Source organism: Anolis sagrei, chromosome 1, assembly GCF_037176765.1.
Source record: "Anolis sagrei isolate rAnoSag1 chromosome 1, rAnoSag1.mat, whole genome shotgun sequence".
Classification (NCBI taxonomy): Eukaryota; Metazoa; Chordata; class Lepidosauria; order Squamata; family Dactyloidae; genus Anolis; species Anolis sagrei.
In genome coordinates this window covers 294,606,617-294,632,286 of record NC_090021.1, presented here as the reverse complement: position 1 = coordinate 294,632,286, position 25,670 = coordinate 294,606,617, and the positions used below count along the sequence as shown (strand labels likewise).

Sequence of the window (25,670 nt, the reverse complement as noted above, 5' to 3'; positions counted from 1 at the left end):
TAACGCGGAAGATTCATAATAGCAGGAATGTTATTATATATGATAACTGTCATAACAACTGTACATGCTCAGAGAGGGACAGAACCAGTTATCCCAATGCAAGACGAACAGCTGATCAAGATTTCAAAATAGCTGAGATGGCTAAATTGACTATGCTGGTTAAGGAGAAAACTTTGTCTAACTTCAAGAAAGATTGGGATCTGTTCATCACCTTTTCTCAGCAATGGGGACATTTTTCAACTGTGGGATTCATGAATTAATACAAGTGTTACTAAAAGTGTGATCACATTATCATTTAAAGGGAACAGACTAAAAAGGCACAAAAACCATCAAATGGGAAATTTGAGTGGGGAATTTGTAGCCAAACCAAATAGAAGACGAGGCACATGATTTTACCACAAAACTGGGAAAGCTTACTGACTCCAGTATAAGCCTAGGGTGGGAAATGCAGCAACTACTAGTAAATTTCAAAATAACAGTAACAAAAAAATTACATTAATTGAGGCATACAGCTTCTCCTCTCCTCTCAGCACAGCAACCCAGCTAGGTTGCTGTGCCAAGAGGAGAGGTGGCGCACCTTTCTCTCCTCCTCCCTTGGCACAGAGATCCAGCTGGGTTGCTGTGCCAAAAGGGGAGGAGGCACGCAGAAGGTAGAAGCCTTGCAAAGGGCTTCTTTCAGCCCCACGTCTACCCAGCAGGATCCTCACTTGAGTATATGCCAAGGGGGCCTCTTCAGCATCAAAAATGTGCTGAAAAATTAGGCCTATACTCGAGTATATACAGTAGTTGTGCAGTTTTGGTAGTTTTGTACATCTAAAATGTTTGTATGTTTTTGTCTCTTTTTAAATAACAATAGTATTAAAATATCAGGGATTTGGACTAATTGCCTTTATATAACTTGATGAATAAAATTCAAGCTCACTGTTCCAATTTGCATTACCATCCTTGGAGGCTTTCTGGAGGCACAATGTACAATGTGTGAGCAAGAAAAGACATTTGTGGAGAGAGGCTGGCAGTTATAAATTCAGGTTAAGGATCTATATTTGCCCCCAAGAATGCACTTTGCGATCCTAGAACTAGGTGTGAATTCCCATAGTGAGGTTGCAAAGTCAGGTAGGGATGCAACAATGCCTGGCTTTGAATTTCTGGGCAGGCTTCAAGTTCCAACAAAACAACCACGCAGAAAGCTAATAAAGTGGGGAGAGGAAGACCTGAAATCAACCCTCCTGTTTTTTTCTCCACTGTCCTTCAGACCCGACACATTGCTTTTTATAACCACATACATCTGAATACTGTTTCCAGGTAAGGGTTATCTAAGTGGTGTATTACCCATTAATTCTCAATGCCAATTTTCAGTTAAAAGTGTTTCAATCTGTGCAGCCTATTTCGCTCCTCTTTCTTCCTAAATTATTTCCATTTGTTTACTTTTAAAAAAACATGATAATCCTTTCATGTTCCAGCGTTCCACTGAGGGCCAGATTCAAAATGCACAATAATTCCAAAGACATCTAGAGTTCCACTAAGTGTGACCTGTGTTAAATATTTACATTATAATTACCTCACAAGAATATAAAAGCCTCATTTAATCCTGACCCTAGGGAAATGAAATTTGCAGGGCACTAGATGAAAGTCCAGTGTTGCTGGGCTGTTTTGAACAAACTGAAGGTTCTGTTTAAAGTGTGTGTGTGTATATATATATATATATATATATATATAAGCATTTCAATACAGAACAATACAACAATACAACATGATACAACAGACTTGACAAAAAAGGATCATAAATTTGTTTTCCATTTGAATTTATACAGGTCCCCATGGTTTGCACCAATGTTTTCCAAACAAATGGAATAAAAAGCAATTATATAAATATATTTAAAAGGTATTTTTCTGAACAACATACAGATGCACCTTTTTTCCAATGATGTAACATATAATAATAATAATAATAATAATAATAATAATAATAATAGAACTTTATTTATATTCACTCTATCACCCCAAAGGGACTCAGGCCGGAATATAAATAACATTTGAACATAAACAGCACATATCTATATGTGTCATATCATCCACAAGGCTGTTACTGGATGAGGAACAAGCTTCAAGAGATTTTTCTATGTATGCCACCAGCCATATGTACAGGCAGTTGTTGAGTTATCAACATCTGACTTACAAATGACTCATAGTTAAGAACGGGAGAGAAAGAAAAGGAAGTGAGAGAAATCTACTCTGAGGAAGGAAATAATGGGGAAAAGAGGTATCCACTGAAACATTTTCACCAATCCTTGTTTTCACAACAAGACAATTTTTTTCAAAATCCAATAATCACAGGGACAGAAAGTGAGGTGAAATCTTCTGAACAGAGGAACAGACAGCAAAACAAACACCTATGCTAGCTAAAGTGTGTTTGTGTGTTTGTGGGGACACACACACACACACATACATATATGGAGTTACATTTGTAAAATGTACTTGTTCCGACTTACAAACAAATTCAACATAATAACAAACCTAAGAACCTAACTTGTTCATAACTTGGGGGCTGCCTGCATATGAATTTGTATTAGTATATGGATATTCAACAAACACAGGAATGCTACAAACTTCTGTAGAGGCACACTATGCATATTGTGGATAAAACATTATGCTAGGGTAAAATGGGCAATCAGCTGAAGAACATGGCTTTGCATTTAGACACATACTTTTATTGTACCATAAATGTTAGCTGAAAGAAAAGACTGATTAGCATGCGACATCCAGCACTGGACTGGTGGAACATCTCAAACAACAGTTAGGAAGACATGGCAGAGGTGTTATAATTCATGAAATAAGGAAGAGAAGAGGTGCTAGGAAAGGGGCTGGTGAGGACTAAGGACAACTGGATACCTTCAGTTTTAATGTATGAAGTAGGCCAAATGGAGGAGAGAATTAATAAAATGTGAGTCAGTTTTTCCCAAAGCAAAAGACAACTACTGTAAATATGCATATAAATGTGATTATGGATGATATTCATCAGAACAGCAAAAACTAAAACTAAAAATAAAAATCCAAAACAATCAAACAAACAAACAACAACAACAACAAATCCCTATAGTTCTAACCTATGTCTCTCCCTCCTCAGTTGTCTTCTACTTTATATACCACCCACCTCATATATCAAATTACATACAGCTCTACACATTCACTGGAGTTTAGGGTGCAAATTAAACACTGCTTTTGTTTTAACCTGAGAGAACACCTTTCTAGGAATCTATAGGTTATCCAACATGACTTTATGGTCTACTTCTACTGGTGGTTGACCAAAGAACTATGCTAGGGGAACTAGAGATACATAGAGAAAACATATTAATCAAATGAAAAAAATAATAAAATCTGTAAAAGTTAAATCTGCAAATATGGAGGGCTAACTGTATTCCTTCTCTATTGCTTTAAAATGAATGATGCGTTACATCATCATAGTGGCCACTTCCCCTTTCCTGTAGACCCGGAGTTCTTGAACTTTTTCAGCTGTGGAGCCCTTTTTGAAGAAAAAGTTTCTCGTGGTTCCCCAAGAAATATTTATATTATGTTATCTATACTATACTATACTATACTATACTATACTATACTATACTATACTATATATAATGTATATATATCAGACATGGGCAAACCTTTTGACATATTGCATTTTAAAATTTGACAGACAGGCTGGGACAGTGGCAGATGGATGTAGAGTGTTTGTGTGAATTATAGAATATAGAATCGTGGAATAATAGAGTTGAAAGAGACCACATGGGCCATCTAATCCAACCCCCTGCCATTCAGGAAAAGCACAAAGTACCCCTGACATAATTAATTGGAAAAAAATGAATAAATTCCTATGTACACTGCACATACCTTGTTTCAATTTCTCAGCGAACATACTCTAGTGGTACAACGGACCACAAATCTCAGGATTCCACTGTATGGAACCAGAATGTTTGTGAATAACACCACTACAACTATGATGTGTGGATGGGGTTTAGGTTGTGACAAAGTTGTAAGCATCAGTTGGGGCTTGTGAGCCCAAGTTTTGGCCTTCGATATCTACTACAAGCCATATGACCTGCACCCCATCTCAAACTGGAAGGGTGAAAAATAAAATGTCTTGCTTTGAAGAAAAATTACTGATCCTAAGCTTTAGCAATAGACATTGTAATTCCTGACCAAATCCTTTTTCTTTTGGTAGGGTTGCAGTGTCTCAAACCACACACCCTTCAAAAGGCTAACCAACATTGAACCCATGGGCTGATGTTTTTCACCCCTCCTTTAGGGATTGGGGCTCTGTACTCTTTTTATAATTTACCTTTCTTTCCTGTATGACTCCACAACTGTCATTTCTAGTTTGCTATTATACAACTCTGTGGTAAATGGGACGCATGTCACTTTTTAATGGAACTGTCTCTGCTAAAAGATCAAAGACAAAACAAAAATTACATAAGATAGAGTTCCACTTTAGAAACTGTATTTTTCAAAGCAATGTTGTAAGCAATCCAACCTTTCTCTGTTCTCTTTTTTATAAACATATCTAACCTGAGAAGCAGAAGCAGACTCCAACTTTTCTCTGCCCATTCCATGCTAACCCAGGGTGCATGTACTTTGCAGATTTGATGTAGTTTGATACCACTTTAACTGCCATGGCTCAGTATTATGGAAACATGAGTGTTGCAGTTTTGCAAGGTCTTTAGCCTTTTCTGCCAGATTGTTGGTGCTTCACCAAACTAACACTCTCAGGATTCCATAGCAAGGAGACATGGCAGTTAAATGTTGAACTGCATTAATTTCACAGTGTAGATGAACCTTTGGTCTCACATAGCTCACTTGAGTGATTAGACCGTCCAAGCTATTGAAAGACCAGTTTGAATTGCCCTATCTGGGAGAAGCCCAGACACCACTACTTTTGTTTTTGTCTGGATACCCAAAGGGAAACGTCAGCCAAAAGTGATGTCAGGAATGCCCAGGGTTGCCTTTCCTCTGAAAACTGCTCTGGTGAGTTATTCCTAGATACTGGCAAGTTTAGTTATCTAATGAGTAGATCATCTTATTTTAAATGTAATTGGCTATTTCTGAATTAGTTTGGTCTGTAGTGAATTAAAAACAGGAGTTAATTTGTCTTTCTTGCCCAGGGTTCAACCACATAGTGCCCAACCTAAGCCAAATTAAAGAGATCCCTATGAAATGGGTCTATTGTAGAGACCTGCTTTTCACATATTCATTTTTTAAATTCAGTAGATCTGGGTACCATGAAATGTTACCAAACTTGCTTCTTTTTCCAGAGGGGTACTGTGAAATGACATGTGTGCGATTTTATTTGTACAGTTCTTCAGCAACAGTAGTTGCAGGAAGCATTCTGACTCTTCCTTACCTTTAGACATATATGTGTACTTAATCTACCCATTTTCTTTCCAATTATTGATTTGCAGAATTGATGATGCAGTTATAAGACAGAAGAGTAGGATGTTTCAAGCAACATGTAAGAATAAGCAGTACAAAAAGATTTGAGAGTGGGATGCAAAGGAATTGCCTGCTTTGTTTTACTTATAGAATCATAGAATCATAGAATCAAAGAGTTGGAAGAGACCTCATGGGCCATCCAGTCCAACCCCCTGCCAAGAAGCAGGAATATTGCATTCAAATCACCCCTGACAAATGGCCATCCAGCCTCTGCTTAAAAGCTTCCAAAGAAGGAGCCTCCACCACACTCCGGGGCAGAGAGTTCCACTGCTGAACGGCTCTCACAGTCAGGAAGTTCTTCCTCATGTTCAGATGGAATCTCCTCTCTTGTAGTTTGAAGCCATTGTTCCGCGTCCTAGTCTCCAAGGAAGCAGAAAACAAGCTTGCTCCCTCCTCCCTGTGGCTTCCTCTCACATATTTATACATGGCTATCATATCCCCTCTCAGCCTTCTCTTCTTCAGGCTAAACATGCCCAGTTCCCTAAGCCGCTCCTCATAGGGCTTGTTCTCCAGACCCTTGATCATTTTAGTCGCCCTCCTCTGGACACATTCCAGCTTGTCAATATCTCTCTTGAATTGTGGTGCCCAGAATTGGACACAGTATTCCAGATGTGGTCTAACCAAAGCAGAATAGAGGGGTAGCATTACTTCCTTAGATCTAGACACTATGCTCCTATTGATGCAGGCCAAAATCCCATTGGCTTTTTTTGCCGCCACATCACATTGTTGGCTCATGTTTAACTTCTTGTCCATGAGGACTCCAAGATCTTTTTCACACGTACTGCTCTCGAGCCAGGCGTCACCCATTCTGTATCTTTGCATTTCATTTTTTCTGCCAAAGTGGAGTATCTTGCATTTGTCACTGTTGAACTTCATTTTGTTAGTTTTGGCCCATCTCTCTAATCTGTCAAGATCGTTTTGAATTCTGCTCCTGTCCTCTGGACTATTGGCTATCCCTCCCAATTTGGTGTCATCTGCAAACTTGATGATCATGCCTTCTAGCCCTTCATCTAAGTCATTAATAAAGATGTTGAACAGGACCGGGCCCAGGACGGAACCCTGCGGCACTCTGCTCGTCACTTCTTTCCAAGATGAAGAGGAAGCATTAGTGAGCACTCTCTGTGTTCATCCACTTAACCAATTACAGATCCACCTCACCGTAGTTTTGCCTAGCCCACATTGGACTAGTTTCCTTGCCAGAAGGTCATGGGGGACCTTGTCGAAGGCCTTACTGAAATCCAGGTACGCTACATCCACGGCATTCCCCGCATCTACCCAGCTTGTAGCTCTATCGAAGAAAGAGATCAGATTAGTCTGGCATGACTTGTTTTTGATAAATCCATGTTGACTATTCGCGATGACTGCATTTGTTTCTAAGTGTTTGCAGACCGCTTCCTTAACAATCTTTTCCAGAATCTTGCCCGGTATCGACGTGAGGCTGACCGGACAGTAGTTGTTTGGGTCGTCCTTTTTTCCCTTCTTGAAGATTGGGACCACATTGGCCCTCCTCCAATCTGCTGGAACTTCTCCCGTTCTCCAAGAACTCTCAAAGATGGTTGCCAAGGGTTCCGAAATGACTTCCGCTAGTTCCTTCAGTACTCTGGGGTGTAGTTGATCTGGCCCTGGGGACTTGAACTCATTAAGAGCGGCCAGGTGTTCCTGGACGACTTCTTTCCCAATTTGGGGTTGGATGTCCTCCAATCCCTCATCCACTCCATCTTGCTGAGGTTGAAGACTCTCTTTTTGTGAGAAGACCGAGGCAAAGAAGGCATTAAGTAGTTCTGCCTTTTCCCTGTCCCCTGTCAGCATTGCCCCATCTTCTCCTCGAAGAGGTCCTATCGCCTCCTTGTTTTTCCTTTTTCTACTGACATAAGAATAGAAGCCCTTTTTATTGTTTTTAATGTCCCTGGCAAGTCTGAGCTCGTTTTTTGCTTTAGCTTTGCTTTAGCTTTGATTCTTCTCCCTTTCTATCAAGCAACAGGAACTGTAATATGAGCCATATCAACAAGTATAAAAAGGTGGGTGACTGGACCATATAAATGATGAAAATTGTCATTTGACAGCTATAAACAAGTGGCAACAGCAGATGAAACTAAGAGATGATCAGGTGGCATTTAAAAATAAATAAATTCAGGCACAGATGGGTTTACCTTCACAGAAAACAATCTGGGATGGCCTCTCAACAGTCTATCTCAGATACATGTCCAAGTAGCAAATTATATGTGAAAGCACTGAAAGGGGGCTGTGAAACCGAAAGAAAAGAACGTTCAACAGGAAGGAGTGCTTATGGCATGTCAGTTGAGATCATATTCTAGAAAACCATTTTGATTAAGAATTAAAAAAAAACTATTGAAATGGGACACAGGAAGCAGAATATCTACTATAAGTGTCAGACAATAGGCCTATCATTTCTGGTAGCTCTGGGAACTGAACCATCACAAATCTTGGGTACCAAGTCTATCATTTAGGGTAGGGTTCTAGTAAAAGTGTATACAGTGTTTGCCCATCTTCCATTTCACAGCAGGTAAGCCCGATATCTGAATATCTTTCCAGCCATGGTCGAACACCTCAATTATTGTTCTAGCTCTCTTTCTCCTCTCTAGTCCTTAACTGTACCAGTAATACAGCTTATTTATAGCAATATTTTGTTTAAAAGCATCATCAACAACATAACAGTGAACTGTACCACAAGACTGTCAGATTCTATTTAACTACTCCCTTTCTCTCAGCAAAATGGATACAGCAACATTAGTCTTATATTGCCAGGCTGGTATAACCATAGCAGGTACTCTGTGTGAACTGCTACCTCACACAGGACAGGCAGGTTTCTGTCCAATCACAAGTACACCAAAGCCATGGGTGTCTAAATTCTTTGGTTTGGAAAGGAGTAACACATTTATGGACATCACTTTTCCATGGGAAACACCAAAAAATAAGATGATGATGAAGAAGAAAAAAGATGAAGAATAAGTACCAACCAGATAGTTGGAGCAACTCTTTGTTACTGTAATTCTAGCCAATAAAAGGTTATAAAGGTAAAGGTAAAGGTTTTCCTCTAACATTAAGTCCAGCTGTGTCCAACTCTGAGGGTTGGTGCTCATCTCCATTTCTAAGCTGAAGAGCTGGCGTTGTCCATAGATACCTCCAAGGTCATGTGGTTGGCATGACTCCATGGAGCGCCGTTACCTTCCCGCCGGAGCAGTACCTATTGATCTACTCATATTTGTATTTTTTCGAACTGCTAGGTTGGAAGAAGCTGGGGCTGACAGCAGAAGCTCACACCACTCCCCGAATTCAAACCTGCGACCTTTCGGTCAACAAGCTCAGCAGCTCAGTGGTTTAATCCACTGAGCCACCGGGGGCTGTAGTCACCTAGTTTCTCAGAAAAGAAATTTTCAGAATCATGTCTGCATATTTTGCCTCATAATTTGCTTTCTACTATATCTTTTTTTTCAAAGAAAGAGGAACCAGAAGTTTTGTGCAGAAGTCTCACCAACTCTTCCTTTGGTGAGAAGTCAAGAAAAGCACTGGCATACACAGGGATCAACCTCAGTAATTCTAAAAAAGTCAGTGCATCTCAAATAAATATGAAGAATATGAAGAATTTCAATAATAGAAGATGCAGATGGAAGGAAGGAAGGGTAGAATGGTGAAGGTGTTTCAATGTAGAAAAATGTATATGAAATGTATATGTATACAAAGGGTAATCAAGGTAATTCATAGTTCTTCAGGAACTTATGGTTTTCTGAAAGGATTGAGCTAAATTGTTACACAAACAATCTAATATCTAATCATCTTCCAACTGAGACTATACTCCACACATAGGTTTGTGTATTTCACAAAAGGTTTGGCCAAATGGTTAGTGTTTAAAGTATCATATCCTAAAACAAACTGCTACTGTTGCAGTTAGAAGTGAATTTTGTTGTAACTTCTATTGATTTAATGGAATCACTGTAGCTGAGTTTTACAACTAGATTTAAGCCAATATGTTCATCGATCATCATCATACGTTAAAACATTGATTTCGTATGTCATGATCTATATACCTTAGGTGGAATACTTAATTACAAGTACGCTTCATACAGTTCTTTGTATAGTTTGCCCTATTGCTGTTGAAGACAATACATCTTTTAAATTTTTTGAGGGCATCAAGAATTTTGAGCACAATGGATATATTGCTTCTAAATTAAATTAATTTTTTAAACTCAAAAGTTATTTAGAATACAGTATCATTATTATTATGATCTTACTTCATGATTAATGTGGTAACCTTCAGTGGAAGGAATTTCCTCAAATCAGATGGAGAAACCGTGTGTGTGCAGATGATCTACTTGCATAAATTTTCTCAGCCCAACATGGGACAATACACACTTTATGGACTTCATCTTATGAGCGGGAAAGCCGTATTACTCCATTTCCTCCCATCGACGTCCGTCTTCTGGGATGGCCAGCCATCCCACGTCTTTTCCCATGTCAAGGTCTGAGTTTACCCCACTTTCTCCTGATTGGAGTTGGGTAACACCCAATTCCTCAACATGCATTCTGGGCTCTGTTTCAATGCACTGTGAAAACAGAGACGAACCAAGTATCACCAGGAGTGCCCGTATGTCATGTGAGACTCCTGTGGGATTCAGTTTCCAAAGTGCATGGAAACTGCACCCAGAATGTGTGGGATGGGGTACTTAGAAGGGCTCACACAAGGAATTGTGACAAAAAAGGTATTTCATGCAGGAACCCTCTACAGTCAAATTGTATGCATAACCCTATTTCAAAGTCAGCTACAGGCCCGTAGCCAGGATTTCGTTTCGGGGGGGGGGGGGGGCTGAATTTTTTTCAGGGGGGCTGAGTCTGAGTGAAAGAGGGTCTAGCCTAGCAAACTTTTTGTATCATTACCCCAGTACCCCCATGTATATGGTATATATTGAGTATGGTGATCAGCTCATGATGTGAATAAACATAACAGTTTAAATAATGCACCAGTAAGGCCTTTTCGTGAACCACCATGAGAATTTCGGGGGGGGGGGGGGCTGAAGCCCCTCAAGCCCCCCCCCCCCCCAGCTACATGCCTGGTCAGCTATTAAAGTTTGTCAGTCAGAGGTCTGGTTAATTTTTTTCTTATGGAAAATGTGGTTCTGGAGGTGGTGGTGGAAAAAATTGAGAATCCCCCCTCCCCAAAGAAAACCCCTCCCAAAAAAATTATGAAATGCATGAAGTCTTATGACAGCTAATTATTTTAATGTGTCGAGAGACCTTTCCTTATCAAGAAAGAGAAATATTTTTAGTATATATATATCCCCCCCCCCCAAAAAAAAACCCAGAGTTCACAAATTGCAGTAAGAAACCATCCTACCATTCTAAAGAAATAAATATGGACACATTTATTTCCAACATGGAATTTTCCAGATAGAGTTGATTGCGTCTACAGTCTTCTTTAACTTATTGCTTTTGGGAATTAAGACAAACTTGGTGATGAATATAACTTTCTATTAGGCAATTTTCTGTTCCAGTTGTGCACAGCCACTTATGAGCCGCAAGATAACAGCTCAATCAAACCTTATTATATCAGTCTTATTTGCGCCTTAGCAAAATGCACAGAGAATATTCTGATATTGTATCAAGTCATGGGAAAAAAATAAAGCACAACTCATAAACGGTTATCTTCAAAGCAGAAAAAAAGAAAATTGGCATTACACATACATTTTCTTTCTTTTATTACACATACCTTTTTGAGTTCTCTTAATTTCTTCTGCCACACAGCTTGAGCGACAGAAATATATTTGCTGTCAGTTACATAACAGTTTGCCACAAGTATATGATGGAGTTCTGCTCCCATGGCTTTCAGGATTTTTTCAACATGGTTTAAGGAAAGCAAAGCCTCAGCTTCCACACCAGCCTTTGTAAGCTGCATAGTACATGGCACTAATGCAATCTGTCCAGCGCAGTACAGAACATCTCCAATCTACAAGAGAATAAAAGCAGGGAAAAGCATGAGGAAAAAAAGAGAGAAGAATTGTCTTTCTGAATCTTTTATGAGAGTTTATTAAAATGATCTTTTACTCATGTACAGAAGGAGCAAGTATAATAGTGCAAAGGTCATTTTTGACGGGAATTTGGTTACATCATAAAGAGTAAAGCATTTTAATAAGTTTGAACCTGAATGTTAATAAATGCATGTTCACGTATGCACAACCACCTTCAAAGAAATCATCAATGAACTGAAGAGGCAAACCCAGAAATATGTAAATTTAACCTTTCATAATGTCATAATATTTCCAAGATATCAGTGAAAGATTTTATATCCTGTTTCTAATAAACGTGTTTACAACTTGTCAACCTGGAGTACACAGAAGGGGGGGGGGGTTGGCAAGAATCGCCATTGACTTTAAGTAACAATTATTATTCATTTATAGCAACTATTCCCATTAATTTTCATGGCAGGTTCACATCACTGTTGTGGCACATGGGCCTCAAAATACAATTTTCCCTCCATCCCACAAATATGATATTTGTTGAAACATTTAGCTGTTTTTAGGACTGAAACATTTTGACATGTAATGTGTATGCATATAATACTAATACCAAAACTTTATTTATATCCCGCCCGATCTCTCTGTGGGGATTCAGGGTGATTTCCAACAAGAAACAGCAAACATTCAATGCCATACCAACAAAAATAATGTGATGAGAATTTAAACAAAGACATCACAGGAAAGAAAAAAAAATTGACTGCTAAGCAGTAAAAGACAAAAAAAGGGAATTAAAACCATTAACAATGTAACATTTAAATTTAAAATTCAGAACCTACGTAGCCAGAGTAATAAGCCATTTCCAAGTCTGTGGTAACAGTGCTACATAATGTGTACAAATACATAATGAATCCATCTATGTGAGATGTATTACTTTGTAGGTTTAATTTAAATGAGCTATATAATTTCCATTCACACAACACCCATCTACATTAAGTTTCAAAAAATAACCTCTTCCTTTCCTCTACTCCAAGGCCCCATCTACACTACCATACAATGAAATTTGAAACTGCATTATATGAATCTACACTGACTATAAAATGCAGTTTCAACTGCATTATATGAAACTAGATGGAGCCTTAGATTGCATTATTCAAAAGGTTTAAGGCAGTTCCACCATATCCTGGCCTTACTCTTGAACACTCAAGACGGTGGCAATGGCCAACAGCATTTTCTTTCAGTTTTATATTTGTCCTTAGCTGTTTTTTTTTTTTTTTGACAACTCAGACGTGGTCTCTATCATTTTTTGCTAATTCCTCTTGGGCACAAGTACTGAGTTTGTTTAACAGAAGCTTTCCCTGGAAGACAATGGACAAATTGAATGTTGGTTCAGAATATTCTGGTTGCGTTGGTTAGAGCTTTAAAATGTTCATTTTGAAGCTAACTTTGGGATGAATACTTCAATAACATTAATGGTTTTATTTTACAAAAACAATGTGCAACTTGTTGATAATATGATTTTTTAAAAACTCCAAAAATCTATTCAGTATAGAGAATTTTGCTCCAAGTGCCCAACCCTCCATGGTGTTTCCCCAAATTGTGCCTTTAAGTGTCAAGTAACATGACTCAAAATGTTAATGTTGATGTTATAATGCTTAAATACTGATATTATCATTTTTAGTCCAAACCCGGAAGGAAATATTTGAAAGGTTGAAATCATTTTGGGGATAGAGATCTGCATGCTGATAGAACCTTTGAAGGTCAGACAAAAATCCAGAAACCACTGAATGACATAAAAGCCAACAGTTGCAATTGGCTTGGTACTCGATGGTTAAACCATGTCTCTACTGTTAAAACATTACCAACCTCTGGCTGGAATACTGGTAAGAGGAAATGATCACATCACATCCTTTCCCAGCTTCAGTGGGACCTACTATGTTTCTTTCCAGCTTGATTCTTGGGGCTATGATTGGCAGCAAAGCCCTAAATGACTGAGATCTTGAACATCCTTTTGCCCATACAAGACTGATATTTTCCATAGTTTATAATAGCTTTCTAAGGGTTCTTCCAAACAGGTCCTATATCTGAGGATCTGATCCCAGGTTTTCTGTTTATCCCAGACTGCCTGGTAGTGCAGGCTCATATAATCCAGTTTAAAGCAGAAAACCTGGGATCAAATCCTGGGATATGGGGCCATAGGAAAAAGAAACCTGGACCCACGGTTGCTTTTTCTTTCATCAGCTTTAATTTCAATGTTTTTATTTTTTTTTAAAACCCTCTCTTTTTTGGTTTGACATTTGTTTTATTTTATTATCACTTGTTTGTAAACTCCCTGGCTACTGGCAGGGTAATACAACAAATAAAACACCTGTAACCAGGCCACATGTTAGAATCTTACATGCGCTGATCCACAAAATATCACGGTCATCTTATCAAAATGCAGTAAGTTTGACTATAATACACAAGTTGCATTCCTTAAAAAGTCTATTAAATTGTGATAAAAAAATAAAACATATGGGGAAACACTTAGGTACAAATATCACAAAAATATTACAGGTAGCTAAAGTGTTTATTTAATTTGCCACAAATTATAATGATTACATTTTTATTATAAGCATAAATGCCCTCCCTGAAAAGATCCCTAATAATAACTAAGCTAATAATGTTTGGTTTGCTTTGCACTGCTTGCTGCAGCAGTCAAAAGTTATGCAAATACTTCTCCCCCTCCCTCACCTTTGCTCATCATAATATATAATTTCTTGCAAATACTCCCATTCATTTTTTCCATGTGACTCATTCACTCCTGTCCCAGTTTAAAATCTCTTCACTGCTAAAAGGGGTGCTGCTCATCTCCGTTTCTGATCTGAAGCACCTGCGTCGTCCTCCAAGATCACGTGGCCAGCATGACTGTGTGGAGCACCGTTACCTTCCTGCAGAAGTGGTACCTATTGATTTGCTCACATTTGCATGTTTTCATGCTTCTGATGCCACCCCCCTCCCATCCATAGACTTATTAAATAAACCATGCAATCAAGATGACTTTTGGATTTCTTCACATGTGAAAATCATCTTAGTTGCATGAGTCTTTTTTTTACAAAATCTATGGTCCCATTGTCCATGAAGAGGAAGTTCCCAAAAGTATTGTGCACATTTAAATTATTTTTATATTATATTTAATAATTTTAAGAAAATTATTTTTTTCCAAAATTAAACCTTCAAAAAGGGATGGTGCACCTTACATTCCATGGTGCCTTAGATTTGATGAAATACAGTATTTTGAATGTTCAAGACAAAATCAGATAGTAGCCAATTAAGAGTTGATGTTCTGCAAATGGTATTCCTCCATTGAGTAACTGTGTTGTGGTCAATTTGCATTGTAAAAAAGCATGTATGATACCATTACTTACTATAACTGATAACCATACTACAAAAGCAATTCTAATACCACAGAACTAATAATAGCAATCTAAGGAAAATGGAGCAGATGACTGAGAAGGGGAAATGCAGCCCTAAATAAATAAATAAATAAACAAATAAATAAATAAATAAATAAAACAGGAATGTCTCGCTACTCTTAATAAGTTCAAGTCTCTGGGAACAGATGAACTACGTATTAGGAGGTTAAAAGATCAGGCAGCAGTAGTCCCAGAACTACAGACAACGATCTTTGAGAATTTCAGGAGAACAGGAGTCCCAGCATATTGAAGAATCGCAAATGTTGATTCTATTTTCATAAAGCATGAAAGCAACCAACCAACCAATAAATAAAACTGCCACATACAACCTTCATTGATAAGTCAGAAATTGTCAGCAGAAGATGCAAACACTGAAATCAGTCGTTGAGTGAAATAACAGAATCGGAAATTATGAACATCAAAGGACAAGTCATCATCGCTTCATGAAAAAATGTAAAGGTCATACAAGCACTCTGAATTGTATCATAAGATAAATTTACTTAGGGCAAATTACTTTTGAGAAATTCGCATAATGTTTTCCATGCACAATTTAAAAACAAAAAACCCGGCACACAACCTGATGTCCTAAAAGACATGGCAATCAAATCATGTGACAAACCCATATGCAGCTCCAAATCTGTCCTTACAAAGCTGCCTATATCTCATAGAAGAGTCACACATGTAACTATTGGAAGAGCATGTTAAACTATTTGGCAATCAGATTCTATGATTAGCAGCTGAAGAGAGGGAAGGGGCGAAAGGAAAATATAATAGACCCACTGACATTCATCAGCCATATTTTTAAATTGTTTAAGATGTCTAAAATATTGTTCTGTCATGCTATATATAACCAAAAAGTTGGAAGAAAAAGGAAAGCAATTAATATTTTTGTTAAAAGAACAAATGGTTTTTGTATATGTGTGTGAGAGAGTGCTATTTAAAAATATGTGCCACTGAACAAGGGAGTCCAGCCAGCTATCAAGTGGCATATTGACAAGATGAGCAACAATTCCAGAAAGAAATTATTCAGACGGATGGTATTTATTTCCTCAGACGGGTTTATTCCAAAGCTAATTCCACAGACAAGGTGAAGCCCTGGTGTGGGTCATTCACATTATTCCACCAAAAACCCTTATTACAATTTGACCTCGATTTTACATGCCCCACCAACCCCCCCCCCCACTAAAAATTAATTATCAGATAGAAGGAGCTGTTCAACCAGTTCATTTCCCCTATTCTTGAACAGATTGTTTGAGACATAATATGAATACTAATTACTGATAAAATATCTGTCAGTGTTTTGAAATATGTACCAAGATAACACCGTCTTAAAAGTCTCCCGGATACTTTTAATAAAATTAACCCACAAGTTTAGTTTAGCTTTAAAAAAAATCAAATCTTGTTACTTTAGAGAAAAATGGCACAACTTTCGGCTTCAATTCTGAGGCCTCTGTCTTCCTTTCTGAAATATTTTCTACAATGATTTTAATGGAATCTAATGGGATTATAGGTGGCTATAGATAATGCAGTTTAAGGAAAATACAAGTTCTGCACAAATAGGCATGAAATGTAGGTTAAATGCAGCCTTTGTCATGCTCTTCAAAGGCTCAGGTCCAACTCAATACTGTGGCAACCATTTTATAAAACTGCCTTTCAAATAAGGGATGGAATCTTCTTTTTAATATATATCTGTCCTCAGCAGAAGAAAGCCACAGGTTTCTAAAGACCATATACCGCTATGTGAATTAACCTTCCTCCAAGGTACAAAGTGGTCTACACGATTGTCCTTCTGCCTTTTAAGTTTCAAAAACAGCATAGCCTAGATATTGCATGGGAGATGTAGTTCTGATGATGTAGTTATTATCTGTCTCCTCTCCCTAAAACCCACTTTAAAAGGAAAGCAGCTGCACTAACTAAAAGGGCAGGGCAGGGCAGGGCAGGGCGGGGCGGGGCGGGGCAGGGGGGAGACTGTTGTAACTGAATGTTGAACCATACCTTGCTGGCAGTGGAGGGCTGGAGGTGTCATCCTTCACTGCTCCACCAACTCCTACAGTTGGTGTGCCTTTCGGGCTTTTAAATTTAGCTTAAGGACATATTTGTGATCATGGCAAAGGTGTCATGATCATAAATGAGAGTACCAAAATGTATGAGGTCTTAAGTCAGGCTTACAACAACGTAAACACAGAAGTTTAAGCAGAAACTTGGTCACTGGTCCAAGGTTGTCCAGCAAACTTCATAACCAAGTAGGGTTTGACACAATACCTCTGTGATGATAAGGTGATGCTTATAAGCACTATTATATGTCTACCTAAGGTATGAGGTAGGTAACACAGGGTACTCTTTCCCTGGGTACTTGTTTCAGTACAATAGCCCAAAAAAGAAGGTAGTGCTGTCCTCTAAAGAACTTGTTTTTTCTCCAGGTTTCATGTCCAGGCAAATTGTAGCCATCCACATCTCATTTTGGGTGGAGTAGATATGATAGGTGAGTGATGCTCACTTGGAACTTCTAAAATAAGGATAGGCAACTGTGCATTGGCTGAGAGAAGTCAATATTCCATCCCACAGCCAACCCACAGGTTTCAGGAACCTATACAGGAAATCCCTGCCAAAGCAGCTGCCCACCAGTCACAATGTGCTGTCACCTGTTGGCTCTGTGCTTAGCCAACCAACTAGATCTTCTCAGCTGAATGCCCTTAATTTTCAATTGCAGCTGGGCTGGGATGCTTAACTCCGGCTCTTCCACTGGAAATTCTTGATCTTTACCTGACTCATCCTCCTTTTTCTCTCACGGCTCCTTAATCACCTCTGAAGAGCTAGTATTTCCAGGATCAGGTTGCTGCTCCAACTCTGCTGCAGACTCAGATCCCGGGCAGAAAGGCCCTTCCTTGTTATCTTCAGCACAGATCCTGACATAGGCCACTCACCACTGGATTGCGCTAGAATACCTCCATTTTTCTTTGTTTCATCTCTAAAATTACAACACAAAGTGCTGTCATAGCACTTCCTACCAACAGCTTGGAGTGAAAAGGGAGATAAATCAAGGCATTTGAGTGGTGGAAAGGTCAAGGAATGCTTCAAAAGGTTGGGGAGGGATTACAATTTTAATATACAAAATAAAAAAAAAACATGTTACCTGTCAAGCTGAATGGTTAGAAATGCTAAGATAGTATGTTTTCTGGGAGCCTTGTGCTTTCTTAAATAAATACTGAATTAAAATATTCTAAATTGCTTATATGGCTGACTGCAAATCAATATAGTATACTCCACAGAGATAATGAAGGTAATTGATGAAGAAAACTAGCTGCTAATTAAGTGTGTGATGTGCAAGCACAAAACAGCATTGAAAGATGAAATTCGGAGAAAATGGAAATGTGGTTGGCCCAGGAAACATTACATTTTAGCTCGTTGACAAGGTCTCATTGGCAGCACACACCTCACATAAAGAAGGAAGTATCATGCATGGATACATCTCCAGTGCTTAAACATGACACTGAATAAGCAGTCAGATACATGCATGAATAAAACTATTACCGAAGCTCTGTATCTAGCAGAAGGTAAGGGCTGATCAAAACATGGCACTTAGGGCCCTTCTATACTGACATAGAATCCAGAATATAAAAGCGGATAATCCACATTATTTGTTTTGAACTAGATTATCTGAGGGCCCTTCCAGACAGGTCCTACATCCCAGGATCTGATCCCAGGTTTTCTGCTTTAAACTGGATTATATGAGTCTGCACTGTCAGGCAATCTGGGATAAACAGAAAACCTGGGATCAGATCCTGGGATGTAGGACCTGTCTGGAAGGGGCCAGAGTTTACACTGCTAGATAATCCAGTTCAAAGCAGATAATCTAGATTTTATACAGCTGTGTAGAATGTGCGTTAGTAACTAAAAGGAAGAAATATTCTCCATTCATTGAAACTTATGCAAGCCAACTGTGATTACAGCATAGTCTATCAGATAGCGTTACAGCACTATAACACAATTACTAACATGTCGTTTTGACTCTTTAACTGAGCCTCTCAGGCTATACTGGAAACCATGTTCATTTAGGGCCCTTCCACACAGCCATATAACCCAGAATATCAAGCTAGATAATCCACAATATTTGCTTTGAACTGGATTATCTGAGTCCACACTGCCATATAATCCAGTTCAATGTGTATTTGATACAACTGTGTGGAAGGGGTCTTTTGCACTTTCCTTCCAATGCTGTGGCTTCATGGGAATTCCGTCCAGTGACATCCACAGAGTGTCCTATAAAAGGGCACAGCAGATACCTTTTGAAATCTGCCTCATCAGCATGGATCCACCTTAAATCCAGAGTATGTATCCACCTTAAATCCAGTTTCTGGTTCCTGCAGAATTCTGGGGTCCATATTTTGTGAGGTCCAGGACCTGTCTGGCTGAGCAGTTTAAAGGACCCTCCCTAAACTACAAAACTCAGGATTCTGCAGGAGGAAGCAATTGGATTTAAAGTGGATACATGCTCTAGTGCAATGAGGTCCTTATAATAGTGATCTATCCCCCCTTGACAGCCAGTACAAATCTAACTTTTTCAGGAACTGCTGAGAAGTCCTAGGAAGGACAATGTAGCTGCAAGGTAACATCTAGGAAGGATAACAGAAAACAAAATAGCCATGCTGCTCCATCAGGAAGAACAAAAGCAAAAGCCACAGTTCAGCAATACTGAACCATGGACCAACCACAATGCCCCCAATACGAACTCTTGGTAGGCTAGTAGAAGATAGGGGAAGAAATGTAAAAATCCAGAAATGTGATACTGGCACTTGGATTTAATATTAGTATGTTTTCAACGAACATGCAAGGCACAACTTAGTGCTATGCATATCTGCTCAGATATAAGACAGATATTGGGACTGCAAAGCACAGGTAATTTTTAAGCAGAAGCTTCCCAGCCTGAAAAGTACTAAAAATTTCCAATCATAAACAGCTGCAAAGCACTGTTCATGTCTATTCAGCTGCAAAATACAGCTAATATCTATGCAATATCGTTTCAGCTTTTAAATACCCTCTTATCTTTGATTACTAAGGGAAGATAACAGACGAACATACTTTCAGGTTGAGTCGGTTTTGCCACAGCAAAACTAGTTATTAATACAATGTACTAGTGAAATGTGAGTACCCTTACAAAGATATATGCTCCTTGTCCTTCTCCATCATTCATGATACTAATTTTACTAACTCTTTAATGAGTATATGTTGGCATAACTTGTTAGTGACAATTGAAATAAATGTGTGTTTCATTTGGGAATAATTAGTAGCTAACATCATAGCCAGATACACGGAAAGGCAGAAGTCTACCTAAATGCTAGATTCAATATAATAGAGACCTTTAAATACAGAATAGGAATATGATATAAATTATTTAGATGAGCAAGAGTGGACTATTAAAAAATAACCAAGGCATTATTTAGCACTTTCAAAATTAATACTATATGTATTTGCCTATAAATAATAGTTTGTGCGTTTGTATGTGTTTTTACATTGCCTGTTGACTTATGGAGACTACCTGAATTTCATAATGGTTTCTTAGACAAGGAATACTCAGAGATGGTTTTGCCAGTTCTTTGCTCTGAAATACCCGCCTCTAAAATAACAGAAGCAGTATGCAATCAACTATCATCTTTGTTCAGAATGTGCCCTAATAGCTGAGTGAATGATGCCATTTAAGAGGTTAAAGTTCACAGAAGAATCAGTGGCACCTTCCCACCCCAACCCAAGTCAAATAACCCACCATTATGCTCAGTCAAGGTAAATAAGCACAACTGACAACGTGTTAATTGGCTGCCTCTGGTCAGTTGTCTGTACCTCTGACCTTATAGAGGGTTTAAATCAATTAAAACTTCAGGCAATAAAGACCTCTCTCTGATTAAGTTAGATAGAAATTATCTTTTCTAAAAGGATTACAGCTTTAAGGTGGTTTGACTTTAATTTAATATATGATAATTCCTGCTTCTTGCATCCCTTGTATTTAGCTAAGAAGGGGGGGGGGGTTAAATTGCATTTAGTAATGTGGATTCTTTTATTAAACTTTCAAGGGCAAACAGAGTTTTCAGAAAGTTTTTCCTGAAACAATGTATGTATGTTTAATTTACGGAAACATTAATCTATTTGCCATAGTGAGTTATGGTGCCATGCACTATGAACAATACACAGCAGATATGCAGATTCATGATACATGCAGGTTTTAAATTTAAAATGTAGGAAACAGATAGTATCATCTCCCTGATGATACTAATGTATTGTCTTTCATACTTGCAAACAAAAGACATTTCTTTTTGTTGTCCACTACTGATTTCCCTTCACAAAGATAACTCACAAATATGAACGTCTGTTTCCTATGATAAATGTTTAATTCCAAACTTGAATAGTGGATTACTCCATTTAGATTGATGGCTCTCAACCTTTGGTCATTCAGAAGTTTTAGATTTCAACGCCAGCCAGGAATTATGAGGTGCCAAGTCCAAAACATCTGGAGGACCAAAGACTGAAAACTATTGATCTTGACTGAAATTTGAAGGATTTGGAAAAGGATATCTCATGATTTACTACCTTTTCAAGGATAGTAACATCCCACTTATACTGTCCTTTATTACTTCCTCAGCAACTTTACCTGTAGATTTCATTTTTTTTCTTTTAGGTACATTCCTAGAAATTATAGTTACAAAACAACTTTCTTCTTTTCTAATCTTCAGTACCTTTCGTCTATAATTGTCCTAATAAACAAGTTTTCTCTCAGTTTGTCACTTTTAGCATTTATAGAATCATAGAATCATAGAGTTGGAAGAGACCTCATGGGCCATCCAGTCCCACCCCTTGCCAATAAGCAGGAAACTGCATTCAAAGCACCCCCAACAGATGGCCATCCAGCCTCTGTTCAAAAGCCTCCAAAGAAGGAGCTTTCACCACACTCCGGGGCAGAGAGTTCCACTGCCAAACAGCTCTCATGGTCAGGAAGTTCTTCCTAATGTTCAGATGGAATCTCCTTTCCTGTAGTTTGAAGCCATTGTTCCGCGTCTCCAAGGTAGCAGAAAACAAGCTTGCTCCCTCCTCCCTATGACTTCCCCTAGAATCATAGAATCAAAGAGTTGGAAGAGACCTCATGGGCCATCCAGTCCAACCCCCTGCCAAGAAGCAGGAATATTGCATTCAAATCACCCCTGACAAATGGCCATCCAGCCTCTGCTTAAAAGCTTCCAAAGAAGGAGCCTCCACCACACTCCGGGGCAGAGAGTTCCACTGCTGAACGGCTCTCACAGTCAGGAAGTTCTTCCTAATGTTCAGATGGAATCTCCTCTCTTGTAGTTTGAAGCCATTGTTCCGCGTCCTAGTCTCCAAGGAAGCAGAAAACAAGCTTGCTCCCTCCTCCCTGTGGCTTCCTCTCACATATTTATACATGGCTATCATATCTCCTCTCAGCCTTCTCTTCTTCAGGCTAAACATGCCCAGTTCCCTAAGCCGCTCCTCATAGGGCTTGTTCTCCAGACCCTTGATCATTTTAGTCGCCCTCTTCTGGACACATTCCAGCTTGTCAATATCTCTCTTGAATTGTGGTGCCCAGAATTGGACACAATATTCCAGATGTGGTCTAACCAAAGCAGAATAGAGGGTAGCATTACTTCCTTAGATCTAGACACTATGCTCCTATTGATGCAGGCCAAAATCCCATTGGCTTTTTTTGCCGCCACATCACATTGTTGGCTCATGTTTAACTTGTTGTCCACGAGGACTCCAAGATCTTTTTCACACGTACTGCTCTCGAGCCAGGCGTCCCCCATTCTGTATCTTTGCATTTCATTTTTTCTGCCAAAGTGGAGTATCTTGCATTTGTCACTGTTGAACTTCATTTTGTTAGTTTTGGCCCATCTCTCTAATCTGTCAAGATCGTTTTGAATTCTGCTCCTGTCCTCTGGACTATTGGCTATCCCTCCCAATTTGGTGTCGTCTGCAAACCTGATGATCATGCCTTCTAGCCCTTCATCTAAGTCATTAATAAAGATGTTGAACAGGACCGGGCCCAGGACGGAACCCTGCGGCACTCCACTTGTCACTTTTTTCCAAGATGAAGAGGAAGCATTAGTGAGCACTCTCTGTGTTCGTCCACTTAACCAATTACAGATCCACCTCACCGTAGTTTTGCCTAGCCCACATTGGACTAGTTTCCTTGCCAGAAGGTCATGGGGGACCTTGTCGAAGGCCTTACTGAAATCCAGGTATGCTACATCCACGGCATTCCCCGCATCTACCCAGCTTGTAGCTCTATCGAAGAAAGAGATCAGATTAGTCTGGCATGACTTGTTTTTGATAAATCCATGTTGACTATTAGCGATGACTGCATTTGTTTCTAAGTGTTTGCAGACCGCTTCCTTAACAATCTTTTCCAGTATCTTGCCCGGTATCGACGTGAGGCTGACCGGACGGTAGTTGTTTGGGTCATCCTTTTTTCCCTTCTTGAAGATTGGGACCACATTGGCCCTCCTCCAATCTGCTGGAACTTCTCCCATTCTCCAAGAACTCTCAAAGATGGTTGCCAATGGTTCCGAAATGACTTCCGCTAGTTCCTTCAATACTCTGGGGTGTAGTTGATCTGGCCCTGGGGACTTGAACTCATTAAGAGCAGCCAGGTATTCCTGGACGACTTCTTTCCCAATTTGGGGTTGGATGTCCTCCAATCCCTCATCCACTCCATCTTGCTGAGGTTGAAGACTCTCTTTTTGTGAGAAGACCGAGGCAAAGAAGGCATTAAGTAGTTCTGCCTTTTCCCTATCCCCTGTCAGCATTGCCCCATCTTCTCCGCGAAGAGGTCCTATCGCCTCCTTGTTTTTCCTTTTTCTACTGACATAAGAATAGAAGCCCTTTTTATTGTTTTTAATGTCCCTGGCAAGTCTGAGCTCGTTTTTTGCTTTAGCTTTGCGGACCTTTTCCCTACAGGTGTTGGCTATTTGTTTGAATTCTTCTTTGGTGATTTCTCCCTTTTTCCACTTCTTGTGCATGTCTCTTTTGTGTCTTAGCACAGTTAGAAGTTCTTTGGACATTCTGGCTTCTTTGCACTTGTCCTATTTTTTCTCTTTGTTGGCACGGTTTGCAATTGCACCTTGAGTATTTCACTCTTGAGAAATTTCCATCCATCCGTAGCTCCCTTGTCTTTTAGTATCTGTGAATGCTGCTCAGCGTTTCCTTCATTTTTTGGAAATCAGCTCTCCTAAAGTCCAAAATGCGGGTTTGACTTGTCTTAGTTTCGGCCTTCCTTTGTACCTCAAATTGCAGGAGCACATGGTCACTTGCCCCTAAGGATCCTACCACTTTGACCGCATCGATCAGGTCCTCCGCATTTGTTAGGATGAGATCAAGAGTAGCCAATCCCCTTGTTGCCTCTTCTACCTTCTGGACCATGAAATTGTCTGCAAGGCAAGCGAGGAATTTGTTGGACCTTGTACTCTTGGCCGAGTTTGTTTTCCAGCAAATATCGGGATAGTTGAAATCGCCCATGACTACTACATCTCTTTTCTGTGCCTGTTTGGTCAACTGTTGGCAGAAGACTTCATCAAGATCTTCCTCCTGGCTTGGGGGTCTGTAGTAGACGCCTACAACGACATCTTTTTGAGTCCCAGTTCCCTTGATTCTTATCCAGATGATTTCAAGCTGGTTTCCCAGATTGCTGTCTTGAATTTCTTCTGCAGCATAAGAGTTTTTGACAAATAAGGCTACTCCGCCTCCTCTCCCCTTTGTTCGGTTTCTGTGAAAGAGGTTATACCCCTCGATATCTACATTCCAGCGATAGGAGTCATCCCACCAGGTTTCAGTGATCCCTATGATATCATATTTGTGGTGTTGTGCTAGAAGTCATCCCACCAGGTTTCAGTGATTCCTATGATATCATATTTGTGGTGTTGTGCTAGAAGTTGGAGTTCGTCTTTTTTATTTCCCATGCTCTGTGCATTCGTGTAAAGACATGTGAGCCCCTGGGATCTTCCCTTGAGCTGTTTAATTGGGATTATTGTGCTTTTGGTACTTGGTCCTTGTTGTGTTTGTGCAGCCCTCCGTTTAGCCTTCTGGCGATTCCCAGACATTATGGGTAAAGTAGTGTTCGCAAGGCTGTTGTCCCCCTCCCCCGGTGGACCTAGTTTAAAGTGCGTCTAATGAGGTTTGCGAGTCTGTGAGCAAAAAGGTGTTTTCCTACTTGTGTGAGATGCACCCCATCCCTTGCCAGTAGGCCATCCTCCTGGAATAGCAGGCCATGGTCGAGGAAGCCAAAGCGTTCCTCCTGACACCATTTTCTAAGCCAGTCATTGACCTGTACTATTTTTCTGGCTCTTGTGGGTCCGTGTCTTACAACAGAGAGGAGGGATGAAAAGACCACCTGTACATTTCATTCTTTTAGCATTGCTCCTAGAGCTCGAAAATCATTTGTGATCTTTTGAAACGTATGCCTTGCAGTATCATTGGTTCCTACATGAATCAACATACTTATACATGGCTATTATGCCTTCTCTCAGCCTTCTCTTCTTCAGGCTAAACATGCCCATCTCTTTACATGGAAATGCCCCATCATCATGTTTTTCTGATATTTTACTTCCTTAAAAGGTTTCAGAGCTTCTGGTTGGCAGCTTGAATTGCCAATCCTCCCTTCCATTCCCCAGCTGGCAGCTTGAATTGCCAATCCTCCCTTCCATTCCCCAGGCATCCTAGTAATCTCTCCCTTACATCTTTAACTCATGTTTCCATCCTGGGAGATCTCTCAAGA

General features: G+C 39.5%; 1 protein-coding gene across 1 annotated transcript in view; it reads right to left on the bottom strand.

The window, feature by feature from the left end:
• Window positions 1-25,670, bottom strand: part of DPH6 (diphthamine biosynthesis 6) — a 317,073-nt gene that overhangs the window by 86,174 nt on the left and 205,229 nt on the right. The window contains exon 13 of the mRNA XM_060759864.2: window positions 11,201-11,437. Within this exon, the coding sequence (XP_060615847.2) occupies window positions 11,201-11,437 (237 nt within the window). The remainder of the gene's footprint in view (window positions 1-11,200; window positions 11,438-25,670) is intronic.